Raw genomic sequence first — 14,081 nt, 5'->3', positions numbered from 1 at the left:
ACCCAATGACATGGTCATGACTACTTCTGCAATAAAGAGCTGTATGCCAGGCTAAGCATACAATTTTTTTTCAATACTACCCAGATTTGGAAAAGTTTGACAAGTTAGTGGCAGAAAGTGGGGCTAGCACTTTCTTATGATGTGTTTCTCTTCTTCTGGTTGCGATCTTTCAGTCCGTGAGTCAGAGAAAAATACTCTGCAGCTACGAAAGGAGAACAGTCACAGAGATGAATCCCAGCAACAACCCCCAGCCTGAGCAGCACGGGTACAGACAGCTCATGCGTTTCCAGCCTCCGGCAGCTGTAGCTGCAGTGATGCCTTCGCCCCAGTTTTCTGCCCCATGTATCTGCTGGAGGTTACGAACCCTGGCACTGGCAGCAGGATGAAAAGCACACCTGCAGCTCTGCCATGTGGTCTCACAGTCCCAAATATCTGCTTAAACCACCAGTAAAAAGGGAATTGAACACGTGGGCAACGTCCTGGAGGAGGCAATGTAGGTACACGGCCCATTCTGCTAGCATTGCAACCAAAGCAGTAATTGCAGAGGAGCTGGGAATATTACCCTGAAATTATCAATCACAGCTCCCTGCTGTCTGTACCAGAGCCCCCCCCAGATAATCAGCCATAAGTTAAATCAACCTGCAAATATCAAAACTGTGGGAACCAGATCCTAAAAAAAAAACACAACCCTGCAGCACTGTGATTTCATTGTCTCTTTCCATCTATTGGATGGAATTGACTCTTTTCAAGGGGGGGTTGATCTGCAGGCTCTCTTTAAGTAGCGAAAATGATCTTGGGAGGAAAATCATTTCTGCAACGATTGTGGTTAAATACTGGAAGGGGTTGCCCTTCCATGACCAACCTCCTCTAACTTTGAAGTTATCCCTACTTTGAGGGGAGATTGGTCCAGAGACATCTGGAGCTCCCTTCCAACATAAATTACTCTATCACACTGTGACAGGATCCTCCCCAGTGTAAGTTTTGTAAAATAGATCATAGGCCTCTCTCGTGGTTGGTGTATAGTAAAGCCATATGTGTTTTAAAACAGCTCTAGGCTAGCTTAAAATACAGAATGATTACAGTTTCTCTCACACAGCAGAAGACTGGCACTCTTATTCTTTCGATTAGATATTATGGATGCAAATAGTTTCACAAAATGACCTTCTAATATAAATGGGCATTCAAATATCGTCCCCTCTCATACATGCATTTTAAGAGTAGGGTTATGAATCACATGAAGGCAAGTATTTTCTCTGAAGTGGTGGTCATCACCTCTCTGAACTAGGGGTTTTCAGAAAGTTTGATTTGACTTGACCGTTTGGCTTTAAAGGAAACAGATCTTGGCTAATGTTGAGAATCCTACTCAAAAAGAAGTTTTCAAGCTGGGACAGGGAAATAATGAGCGAACAGGAATGTCTGGATGCTAGAAAACGCTAGAAAATGGGTTGAGGCAGGCCTTGGCTCAGTTTAACTCAAAAAATGTTAATATAGGCCAAAAAGTCATTTTTTCTTGCCTTCTTGATGAAATAGTGTGGTGTAATCTGGTTGTGAGTGACTTCTAAGCCTGATCCTGGACCACAGCAATATCGTGATAGGTTGAAAGGTGAAAAAAGTCCAATATTGGAGTTCTAGGTTCAGCGCCAAGATAACGATAAACTCTGTGTCCTAGGAAAGACACTGTCCTCCATGACCTAGTGGTCTACAGAACTCATAAATGACATCATGTCCCATATTTAAGCATTTTAAGTATCTCTGAAGCTTAGAACAAGCTTGTTTTGTGTTTAGCAACATTCTCCTCAAATAAGGAAGGCAGGGAATGGAGATTATTAATTGCTTAATAGGTGCGGATAGAAGCAATTATCTAAATAAAGGGTAGTTGCACACTAAAGCATGTTTAGCAAGCAGGAGAGGGCAGAAATTGTAAGGCAGAAGGACTGAAATACTTGAGGAACACACTTCTTGCTGCATTTTATTTGTTCTGAGGTATAAACCCCATCAAGAAATGCCAACAGGGGCAAGACTTCAGAAAGCTCTGAAAACCAGGGCCCTGATGAAGGCCTCCAAAATCCCTAGAGAGTTATTTGTGTGTAGTTGGGATGGCCTGTGAGGAAGATTTGAAGTCTCCTTCCTTGCTTCTGAGATGGCAAGTGATATTTCCCAGTTTAGCAATGGTCCCCAGCATGGTTTGGGCCCAAGACAGCCAGCAGTGGTGCAACCAAGCCCTGTGCACCGTTTGAGTATTAGCCCAGGGCCAGGAACCGTTCCCCAAGGTGGTTTGGATGCAGACTCCTTGTTCTGGGGGAGTTTGGTGCCATGGAAGCAGCCAGGTGAAGCCACGGTGTGTTGGCACCTGGCTGGGGTCTGTAGTTACTGCTTTGATACTCGAACTAGGAACAATAATTATCCATCTGTGAATCCTTATTGCTAGCTTGCAACAATATAACAAAGAAAAAAATCGCTAACAAATGTTGATATTGAGAACGTTAATTGTGGTGGTAACTGTAAGTTTGATTTTGATTTTTTTAATAGCATTTTACTTTCATGCTCCCCTGTCGCTTGAGCGTGGCATCTTATATTCCTTTTATATCCGTTAGAATGAAAATAATTCATTAAAATTAAAAAAGCGGGCCAAAGCCTCAGCTGGTGTAAATTGCCAGAGCCCTATGGATGCCAGCTCGCTCCAGCTAAGATCTGGCCTTACATAACCTCATTTTAAGGGTATGTTCAGCCAGCCTCCACTTCAAGCCTTCCAGCCGAGCAGTTACACATGTCCTCATTTCCTCCCTTCCAAGGAGTGGGCTTTTAATCTGCAAACACCCTCTGGTGCGTAAGGATAATGGCCCCTTGCAAGAGCTAGCAGGAGTGCCTGCGGAGGAGGCGGTAGGAGGGGGAGCCACCAGCTGAATAACTCAACCCATCCCACCCCTCTTCTCCCAGGGGTGAGCACCAGGGAGAAGGCTGGTGCTTCAAGATGGTGAGGGACATGTTGGCCACCCCCACAACGTGCGTTGCTACTGCAACACCTAGGACATCACTGTGTGCCTGTAGTGCCCTGGGGAGGAGAGCTGGCTGGAGAGAAATGAGAAAAACCTATTAAGCCAAAAGGGCATGCATGTAAGGTGCTGCAAGAGCAAGTTGCAACCTACATAGCAGAGTTATTTTTTTTTCTTTTCCTAGCAGTCCTTTTCTGACCTCTAGGTGAGAAGTCCTCTAGTGTCCCTCTAGTGTCTATGACCCTCTTAGGGGGCTGAAAAATGACCCTTGAGATCAAAAATGCTCTCCCATTTTTAAGCCAGACTTAACTTCTCCGAAAACAGAAGTAGGTTTGGTTGTGCATGTTCAAGAAGATGTTCCTAACGTGAAGTTGTTGGGAGTGGCCTGAGTAGCCTCAATCCCATTCCTTTCCATCTTTCCATATACCTATAGGCAATTTCAAGACCTGGTCCTGGGCACTATAACTTCATCAGGCTGCTAAATTGTAGTATAATTGCTAGATTGGTCAAGGTGTACTAGTGCTGTCCCAGATAATCAGAAACTTGGCAAGGTTCAGGACTGAGCAGGGGCCAGGGGTCATACCCAATCCTGAGCCTGAAGGCTGCTACCTGCTTTTGGGGCATGACAGAGCTCCTTTCTGTGGTCAGTCTGGGCCAGTTGGCCTCAGGAAAAGTGATCAGACCCACGTCTTTTGTTGACTATTGTATATGAAAGGTGAGATTGCTGACCTTGGTCAGCTTGTGGTTGTGTGGGACAGGCCCTCAGGACAGTTATTCCCTCAAAACACAGCCCACGGTCTTAGAAACATGCTTCTGCAGCCCTCTTACACACCAGCATCCTCTTCATTTCAAGCCAGCCTGTTGCCTGAGGCATCTTCCTGCGCTTTCTGCTGGTGGTACTCAGAACCGCCTCTGTAAACTGTGCCGTGCCAAGGCGCAGACATTATCCTGCAGTAGTCCCCACTTTTAAAAGTGTCAACGCAGTCTCTGGCAATTTTGGCAAAGGCCAGCCAGCACGGATGTAGCCACGTGGAATCAAGCGATGCCAGCTGGCCAAGGACAAAGGCTGCTGTTCGGTTTCTTTTTAATGGTACGGACGGAGGCTCTGACTCCATAATCCTGTCTCTGAACATTTCTGCTAAGCAGTCTTTGTCATCCACATGAAGCGTCCCTTTCCGTAGGACCATGGGCGGTTTTATTTTTTATAGCAGGAACCTCTCCTCTTCTCTCTCCTGGTGGCACCCTGGGGTCCTCCCCAAAGATTATTTGACCACATTTCTGAAGCTGATGGCTTTGGCTCCTCAAAAAATGTGTCTTGGCACAAGAACAACGGTGACTTTGCCCCGCGCGGTTTGTGTGCTGCTGCAGCATACATAGTAAATAAGCATGAGGGTAATTATACCAACAGGAATGCTGGGAACCCTGCCAGAACAGAGGGGACAGTCAACCATTTGTGCATTTAAAGGAAAAAAATCCTGAATCCCCCCCCCAGCCCCAAATTAGTTCTATCTCTTGAAGCCATGATGGGACTTAGAACTAAAAATACACGAGTACACACAAATACACACACTCGTATACAAAAATAGCCAGCGTTCAAAAAACAATAAAGAGCCCAAAGTTAGGCTTCTGTATCCAAAATTAAGCTCTTAAATAAATAAATTAGCCTGATTTTCAAAAGCACGGAGCGGTGAATGACTTTCACTGACATAAGAGGAAGCATCATGTTGCTAAAGATTGAAGATCAGGCCTGAATATGGATTTGAAAGTCTAATTATAGAATCCTGTTTGCTACTGGCTTGACCGAGAACAACAAATTTCAGGTGAAATGACATTGATCTCTTTTTTCTCAGAGTTTGTCTACACTTAACCAGTATTAGCAAAAGTAGGAAAAAGCCCTCAAACAAATAAATAAAATACCACAAAGAAGAAAGAGATATAATGGAATAAAACTGCTTACACCAGTGCTGTACATACGTGTTCGTAAAGAGGATTAAGCACTGTCAATGTTAAAGCTGGCTGAAATTTTATATTGATTAATTAGTTATGTATTAGGTGTTGAAAGCTTACCAGGTAGAAATACTGCCGTTCCCAGCTGCTGTAGGATTTTCTCTGCTGAAAATTCCCCAGTTGACTGGTATCAAGGCAGAATGGGTCTCTGCTCCCTCCCTTCCTCTCTTCGTCAGATTTGGGGCTGAACAATGCTAAAGAGAGAGCAACATATTTCTGTATGGACCAAAGAGTATGTGGTATGTCATCTCCTGGTGGTGAACTGGGGCCAGCATGGACCATGTGGAAGACGTGGCTCTGGTCCTGGCCTGATGTGGCTGATGAGCAGAGCCCATATACACCTCATATACACCTCCTGGTGACAGCAGAGCCATCTTGGCAGGCTCAAAAGTCAAAATCTTCCCTCCTTTCTGGAGGTAAAATTCAAGGGGTGTTACGCAAGGGATGTGGGTTAAGGCTGGAAGGTGGAGAGGACCAAAGGGAAGTTCACTTCACTTCTGCTGCAAAGGGTCCTTGGGGCTGTTCTCTTCATGTGCTGTTCATTTGGGAGGCTGTGACGTCTTGCTGGCCAAAATTATGCCAAGGGACTCCTTGAGGTCGTAGTGCCATGTGGCAATTTGTCCTGCTGGTCTTCCAGCACAGAGCAGATTGGGCAGGGCTGGGCCTTATGGCATCAAGGAAATGTAGCTGCCCTGTGTGGAGGACTGTCAGGAGGTCGAGTGCTGCTTTGCTCCTGGGTTTGTGCTGCCATGATCAGAGGCCTGAGCGGTCACTGAGACATCTTGGTTCTCCTCTCTACCTGTTTAGAGGACTCTGGGAGAGCCCTCTTGGTGATCCGTGACTCCGTTTCCCCAACTGTCATCCAGAGGGACCTGGACAGGCCTGAGAGGTGGGCCTGTGTAACCTCATGAGGTTCTACAAGGCCAAGGGCAAGGTCCTACGTCTGGGCTGGGGCGGTACCCAGGCACAAACACAGGCTGGGTGGAGAATGGATTGAGAGGAGCCCTGAAGAGAAGACCTGGAGGTGTTGGTTGACAAGAAGATCGACATGAGCTAGAAGGGACCTCTGGAAGTCCTCAAGCAAGGCCACCATCATTTTTACATTCTTTTCTGTGTGTTACCTCCATGAACAGGTGGCATCTCCTCCCACTGTGGCCAGTCAGAAACATTCATGCTTGAACTGTGGGATGGTGGCGAATCCCTAGAGCTCAAAGAGAAATCATTGCAGGACATGGTGCCCCTTCTGTTTGTTTCTTCTTAGTCGGTTTGAGTGACTCAATGTCGTCGTGATAGTTTGCTTCTGCCAACCTGTAGTCCTCAAAAAAGCAAACATGGCCTTAAAAACCACCAACAACTGGGGACAGCAATGTGGAAGTGCAGAGGTCAAGAAAAAGGGAGCTGTGAGAAGGGACTGAGAGAAAAATACTTTTTTTTTTTTTTTTTTTTTTTGAGTCAGGAGAAAGAAGACTGGGGGTTTACATGATAACTGTGTACAAGCAGGTAAAAGACTGCTGCAGGGTGAAAGGTAACAAATTCTCCTTGCCTGGGGCTGAGATGATGAGAAATTAGTGCCTTAGCCATCAGCAGATGAGCTTAGGCTTCATGTCCTAGCAGGAATGGGAGCTCCTGGAGAGGGGCTACCCACACAGGGTGACAGGAAGGTTGGGTGAATGTCTCTCTGGAGAAAGCTGGGCAGAGATGACGCTGTCTTTGACCAAATGCATGTGGGCAGCACCTTATGGACACTACCACCTTTGTTTCTGGTCGCCCTGTGTCACTGATGTTATGAAAACGAGCTGCATGCTCCTTTTCTCTGCTTTCTCCTTGAGCAACAAGGACAGCAGCTCACTCTCCCCAGCGCTGCCTTTCCAGCTAAACGACATTTATTTAATTTCTTGCGCATACGAAGGGAAGGCAGGATTCCTGTGTCATCCTGCAGCTTTTGGAGCTGGGGACTTTCGGGGAAATAACAACGACGAGCGGTGGCACCGGGCGTGCGGGAGGAGGGCTGGTGTCAGGGGGAGAGCAGCTGGTTCCACGGGCACTTCCACCCCACTCGGGCTCTGCTGGGGCTGTCCCACCGCTGTCACCTGTGTCCTGGGTGATTGGTGTAGCAGTTTCTCGAGTGTCGAGCCCCATCTGGTGGCTTTCCTGCGTCATTTTTTGCGTCCTCTGTGTCTTTCGTTTTTTTTTTAATTTTTAATTTTTTATTTTTTTATTTTTTTTTAATTTTCTGTGGTTGTGAGCAGCGAACAGAAGGAAGGACGAGGTGCTTGAGAAAGGGCAGGGCTTGCAGAGCAGCCGCTGCTTTTCTCCCAGCTCCCTGTGCCAGGCTGCAACTTGGGGACATGGGGGCTCTCAACTCCTGCATCCTTTCCTCCCTCTCCTCCCTGCTGTGCAATCTCTCTCCGATGATCTCATTGGTTTGACAAAAAACCTCCCTGGTGTCTCCAGAAGGCACTTCAGCCCACCCTCGTGCTGGCTTCTGAGATGGGACAGGTGAATGGTGTCGGGAGGGAGGTTTCTCTCCATTGACCAGCCTACATGGCCAGTTTTAGGGTCAGCATTAGGTGAAATGATTCCCAGACCAAATTTCAGAGCACAAACTTACAGCCACCCCTCCGGGTGAGGAAGGAAAGAGGGCTGGTATTAGATCATTAATATCAACAAAAACTAGCAAGGAACCTATTAGGAGACTTTACTTTCTTAAGACACTGTGAGTCTCGTGACATCTGGGCAGCTCGTGCTGCCCTGACGTGAACATTGCTGTTTACAGAGGTTGGCCAGAGGTTCTCTCGAGGGAAGCTGTGTTCCCAGGGTGAGGTTTGCAGGTCTCTTGCACACCTGATAGGAAACAGGGCCAACAGAGCAGCATCTGTCCATACACATCACCTCCTTCTAGTCCATTGTTGCCCAAAACCTCAATAGCTGATGAATGGCAAGCTGTGGCCTTGTGGTCACACACATGCTGAAGGTGACGGTGCTGTCCTGTAGCTCCACTTGTGGTGAAATGGGGTCAGGTCTCTGGGGTCCATGAGGGAAGGTCCTTGGTAGAGTACTGAAGGGGCTTAGACAATCTGTCAAACCACCAGCAAGTGTCATGACCAGCATTTGTCAAGTAGCTTCCCCTCTTGTCAAGAGAACAAAGCAGAGGAGTTGCTTTCTTGAGCAAGTGTTTCATGAGCGTTTCCTACCCCCACGCTTCACATTTGGGTGGTGCAAGTCAAAGATTTTTTGCATTGCAAGAGCTGTCCTCAGATCCTGCAGGAGATGCTGTTAGAGCTGCGGAAAAACCTGTGTCCCCCCCAGACTCCCATTCCCCCAGACATCCTCCCTCTCCCCATAGCGCTGACCCACAGCCCCACTCCCCTGGTATTTTATTGCTTGCTGAAGTCTCACACTCAGCTTTTCCTCCTGTTTCCTGCAGGTATATCCGAACTATGTACCTGGGGATCCAGAGCCAGAGGCGGAAGGAACACCAGCGGCGTTTCTACTGGGCTATGATGTACGAATATGCAGACGTAAATATGTTGCGCCTCCTGGAAACTTTCCTCGAGAGCGCCCCTCAACTGGTGCTACAGCTCTGCATAATGATCCAAAAGAACCGTGCAGAAACATTACCATGTAAGTGGCCCCCTCGTCCTCCCCTCCCCATCCTCCCGGCCTCCCCCCGTGTCCCTGTGCTCAGCTGCTGATGGATGTTGTGCTACGCAACCCATGGCGTAAGGGGCTGCCACTTTGGACAAATCTCATTCCAGCTCCGTGCTGCATTTGCTGGGTAAAATTTCTGCTCGTTCTGCTGAGAAAAAAAAATAGCATCACTCAAAGGATGAGTTTCAGCTCTTCCACACCCAGTCCAGAGAAATTACGACATTATCAGGAGGAGGCAGGCAGTCTCTGCTGAGGTTGGAAGTGCCAGCATTCGTATGCTGCCTGGCACTGGGTGAGCACAATCCTTCTCTGCCTCAGTTTCCCTCCCAACGTACGTAGGATGATAAAACTGGTCAGGTTTGGATTTGTGTTGTGAGGACAAACGGTTCAATGCCTGTGCAATGCTCTGATGGTGTTAAGTGCAGTGTAAGGAGCTTGGTTTTATAAGTAAAGGCTGTAGGACCTTTACTGAGGAGTACCCAGGAAAGAAAGCTTGGTCATTGGTACCATAGTTTTCAGCAAGTCCAAGAAAATAGATGGGTGACAGCAGTGGAGGGGACTATGTAGAAACAAAGTTGTTGTAGAGCAGGTATCACTGCAAACGGAGATATATAGATAGATGAGCAGGATTGTGGAAGCAGCTACAGAGAGTTGGCTAATTCTGATATCCTTTGCTGCAGTGATGTCCTGGAGCATGGGACATCTGTCCCAGCCAAGAGGCATAAACCGCTGTCCCAGCCGTGGGGTGAGCAGCTCTACCAGACCACGGGAAAGCTGGCTGCCAAGTCCCCAGGTTGAGGGAGAACTGTCCCTTCCAAGGACCAGAAGCAGCATCAGCTGATGCACTGCTGAGATATTCAGGCCCTGCACAATCCACACACCAGGGACGACACTTGGCCAGTGTTTCCCAAAAACAGCCTCCTTGTGGCATGCCATTTCTGGGATATCTGAGGAATTCCTTGGTGCTGGGACTGGAATCAGGCAGTTCTTCAGGGTTCACTTTTGCTGGTTGGAACCAAGGTCACCGCTATCCAGAGCAGCAGTGAGCTGGACTCCTCTCCCCTTCCTCCATACGTTAGGCACACCCATCACAGTGGTTTCTAGAGGTCTCCCTTCTCCTATTTGGGCAGTCTTTTTCTGAAACCTCTCATCACGAGCCCTCCAGGCCTCCAAACTGCTGCCGCAGTGAACATGAATTTCTGCAACTCCTTCTAGAGCTGCTCACATTCACCAGCGCCCTTTTCCTGCTGCTTCCAACAGCTACTATTAACCCTGTTAAAAATGTACAAATCATAACTTAGGAGGCTTGCCCATGCCTTATGCAGATTGTTGGACTTGCTGCAGAAGGCGCTGGGTGAAGTTTGCTGGCCTCTGCTGTGCGGGCAGTCAGGCGACAGGACCAAGTAGCCCCTCTCGGCTTTCAGATCTGCGGCTGTTTCAGTTCTCCACTTCCAGGCATGGCTGCCTAATCCACTGAACAAGCTGCATCATTTTCTTCCCCCTCCCTTCCTCCAGCTATGCAGTTCCTCCGTTCCTCCACCAAACCGAGCAGCCTGCGCTCTCTTCCGAGGCAGCACACGTCCTCTCGCTGAGCCCCAGAGGGCTCTTTCCCTGCCACGCTCCAGCACGCCGAGCCCTCCGGGTCCCCAAAGCACCTTCTCCCTGCCTGCACCCTGCACGTCCCAGGGATGCTGCCTGCTGCACAGCGCAAGGGATGCAAGCAGCAGAGCTTGCTCGGTGCTCCTGACTCAAATGCAAGGTTTCCCAGAACTCCTCCACGCTCATTTGTGCTCCTGTCTTCCCCCCCTCCCGGCCACGTAATTATGCAAAGGGAAATTAATTGCTGAGAGAAACCATTATGAAGGGGAGCATCAGAGATTTCCCTGAAGGCAGGCAGAAACCAAAGGAGATGGAGATAGATATTGTTAGGATGTTGATGTGTTTACAAATCAGGTTTCTTCTGGCTCGGGGTGTCTAGGTGAGCGTGGCTTGTCAAACAGGACAGGGAAGGACAGTTCTGCCTCTAAACAGGACCAGCATCAGCCTCATCACTGCGGGATGCATGCTGGCAAAAAGGCCCGCAGCAGGGCTCATAAATCCTGGTACAGCCCATGATAATATGTCCGGACTCCAGCCGTTTCCATATGATTCACCCAGTCTCTTGTGGATTCAGTCAGTGCCAGAGTAAGGTCCACTTTCCATTTTCCATGTCATACATCCCACCTCCAAGCCTCAGTCCTTCCTAATCTCAAAACTGCAATGCCAAGCCTGGTGCAAGCCAAACCAAGCTCCAGTGTTCTCCACTGGTCAACTAATGTCTCCATCTCCTATTTAAGGAGCTGTAGAAATAGTGTTACTGGAATGGCTGTCAGGAATTTTTGCTTTTTTCTCCTGATTCCCACGTTAAGATAGCTGTTGAGGTGAGAAGAGCGGATCCACTGGAAGTCCTTACTCAGACCCAGAGCATCTCCTCCAGAGATGTTTAGGAGCACGGTAACAGAAAGGGCTGATCTTGTCCTTCCTGGGCAAGTGGTTGCAGTCAGCAGGGAGCACTGTGAGGACTGGCAGACAGGGGTGTGAGCAGGCTAACATTGATTTCCTGATTTCCATATGTATTGGACAGAGGAAAGAGAAAAAAAAATCACCAGGCTTTGCAAGAATCATTTTACTCTGACAGGCACCTCTTGAAAGGTCTGGGGGGAATCTATGCTGATTGCTCCTTCAGAGCTCAAAAAATGGACATGTTTCACTAATGGGCCCCTGCTCACCCAATAATTAGGTTCTCCTGCGTGGTCTGACACCACCAGCAACAGAACTGCTGGAGCTGGAAGTTAAGGTAAAGTCCCAGCCTCTGTAAAGCTTGGGACAACAGCTCCTGAGATTTCCTGAAGGTCAGGATTCATTCCTTCATCATATCCTTGGCACAAGGCAGACCAGATCTCAGCTTAGCTGCCGTTGCCTGATGACTTGGGAAGAGCAGAAAATAGCACAGAGAGAAAAGAAGTAGGAACACAGTGTACTCCATCGGGTGAGCAGATCTGACCTGGAAGATGCATGCTGAGATCCTGAGCTGAAGTACCTCGTGCTGTGGTTGCTGGGACAAATGGGTTTCCATTGGTTCCTGAATATGTATGGGGAAGGAGCTGGTGTTGGTATGCAGGCCCTTTGTGAGCAATTCATCTGCTACAACCTCAGCTGTCTGGGAAACTGGCAAGGAGTCCAAAACAGACCTAAAATCATAGGATCATCTAGGTTGGAAAAGACCTTCAGGATCATCAAGTCCCACCATCAACCTGACCTGCCGAGTCCCATCACTAAACCATGTTCTGGTGTCAACGGAGGGTGAAGGAGGAAGGATATCTCCAAAACATGGGTCAACCTGTGTCCAAAGGGCACAAAGGAGGTGAGATGAGATGCTCACCCTCTGGCCGCACGTATCTCCAGGGAACCTAGAGGGAGCCTGGGTGGTGCATTTACACCAACCACTTATCATTAGGCAAAAGGAAGTGATAGGGCTCAGAAGAAGATGCAGCCTTGTCCCTCACTCACAGTAATTGTCCCTGAGATTTTGGAGAGGACAGGTGAACGCATGGCCATCTCTCTCACATTTCTGGACAGCACTGGACAGAGGACTTCCCTGATTTACCTTAGTTATAAATTGCACAGTGCATTTCACAGAATCACAGAATCACAGAATCGTCTAGGTTGGAAGAGACCTCCAAGATCATCTAGTCCAACCTCTGTCCTAACACTAACAAGACCTCCACTAAACCATATCACTAAGGACTACATCTACACATCTTTTAAAGACCTCCAGGGATGGTGACTCAACCACTTCCCTGGGCAGTCCATTCCAATGCCTAACAACCCTTTCAGTAAAGAAGTTCTTCCTAATATCCAACCTAAACCTCCCCTGGCGCAACTTTAGCCCATTCCCCCTCGTCCTGCCACCAGGCACGTGGGAGAATAGACCAACCCCCACCTCTCTACAGCCTCCTTTAAAGTACCTATAGAGAGCGATGAGGTCTCCCCTGAGCCTCCTCTTCTCCAGGCTAAACAACCCCAGTTCCCTCAGCCGCTCCTCGTAAGACTTGTTCTCCAGACCCCTCACCAGCTTCGTTGCCCTTCTCTGGACTCTCTCAAGCACCTCCATGTCCTTCTTGTAGCGAGGGGCCCAAAGCTGAAGACAGTACTCGAGGTGTGGCCTCACCAGAGCCGAGTACAGGGGGACAATCACCTCCCTAGACCTGCTGGCCACACTACTTCTTATACGAGCCAGGGAAGGAAATTCCTTCCATTTAGGGAAGGAAACAATATTAACACACACAAAAAAAAGCCCACAAATCCAAACCTTTATTTCTTAATTGATAATCGCTCCTTGGGGATAATCCACCTCACTTCTTGCAGAATTAACCATCCTTAGCCCGCTTCACCCTTCAGAGGTGCCTGCTCTCCTGCGCTGAATGGAAAGGAGCATACACGACCAGCTTAAAGGAGACACCCCAATTCTAGGCAGTTAGTGAGGTAAGAGGGATTCCAGTTTTTCAGCATAAATCTCCTCTTAAGGAGGTTTCCTTTCACTTAATTTTTTTTTTCATGTGGCTACTTAAAGACATAATGAGATTTAGCCGAACCTCTAATGTTCTTCCACTCATGTCATGAATGCTTTATGCAATGCTTTTTCTGGGAATTTGCCTGCGTGAGGCTGCAGTATTCAGTGCTGGGCTTCTCCCCCCAAAAAGGACTGTCGATCCACCAGTGCTGTGCTGTCTCCTCCACAGCCCTGCTGTTGATCTGAGTCAGATTTTCAACGTAAGCCTTCATTATGCAAAGTCCTGTTGAAGTCTCTGGGGTTTTGTGAGGTGTCTGCACTCTCTGCAGTCTGCAATAAGTAGTCTGAAGCCGCTCATATATTTAAAAAAAAGCAACATTAGCTTCAGCCTGTCTGAGAGGTTGCTCATTTAAGAAAAGTGATAAAAGTCAGGCACCGAAAGGGATTTTAGACATCTCAGCTGCAGATGTGTGTTGGCTGCAGAGTTATCACGGTGGAGTTTGCAAAAGACATCGCCAAATCTTGTTGCTCCTCCCAAAGCAAAGCCCTATATCTGTTTTATCATCTCCTCACTCTTCCTCTACCATGTCCAGAGGCCATTAATGATCAGGGCTTGTCCTTTGTTGCAGGAACATTCCAAGATGCTTTTCCCTGTAACTCAGTTCAGAAAGTCGACTGCTTTTGCGGGGAGTTGGAGGGAAGGGCATTGGAGGACAAGTGGTTAGCAATTGTTCCCACTGTCCAGAGAAGGCATTCATGACTGAGCTGAGTGGGTTTGGGATGAATCAACCTCAAGTTAAACACCACTGCACCTAAGTGAGAGGCATCCCGTGTGGGTGATAATGAGTTAAGTCTAACGTGGAGATAAATTTCTCAAT

General features: G+C 48.1%; 1 protein-coding gene across 1 annotated transcript in view; it reads left to right on the top strand.

The window, feature by feature from the left end:
* The window catches only part of XKR6 (XK related 6), a 153,017-nt gene that overhangs the window by 120,483 nt on the left and 18,453 nt on the right, over positions 1–14,081 (top strand). Inside the window, exon 2 of the mRNA XM_040550635.1 lies at positions 8,428–8,624. Coding sequence (XP_040406569.1) covers positions 8,428–8,624 — 197 coding nt within the window. The remainder of the gene's footprint in view (positions 1–8,427; positions 8,625–14,081) is intronic.

This window comes from Cygnus olor, chromosome 3 (genome assembly GCF_009769625.2).
Source record: "Cygnus olor isolate bCygOlo1 chromosome 3, bCygOlo1.pri.v2, whole genome shotgun sequence".
Taxonomy (NCBI): Eukaryota; Metazoa; Chordata; class Aves; order Anseriformes; family Anatidae; genus Cygnus; species Cygnus olor.
The sequence above is the reverse complement of the archived record's forward strand: the minus strand, read 5'-3'. Positions and strand labels throughout refer to the sequence as shown.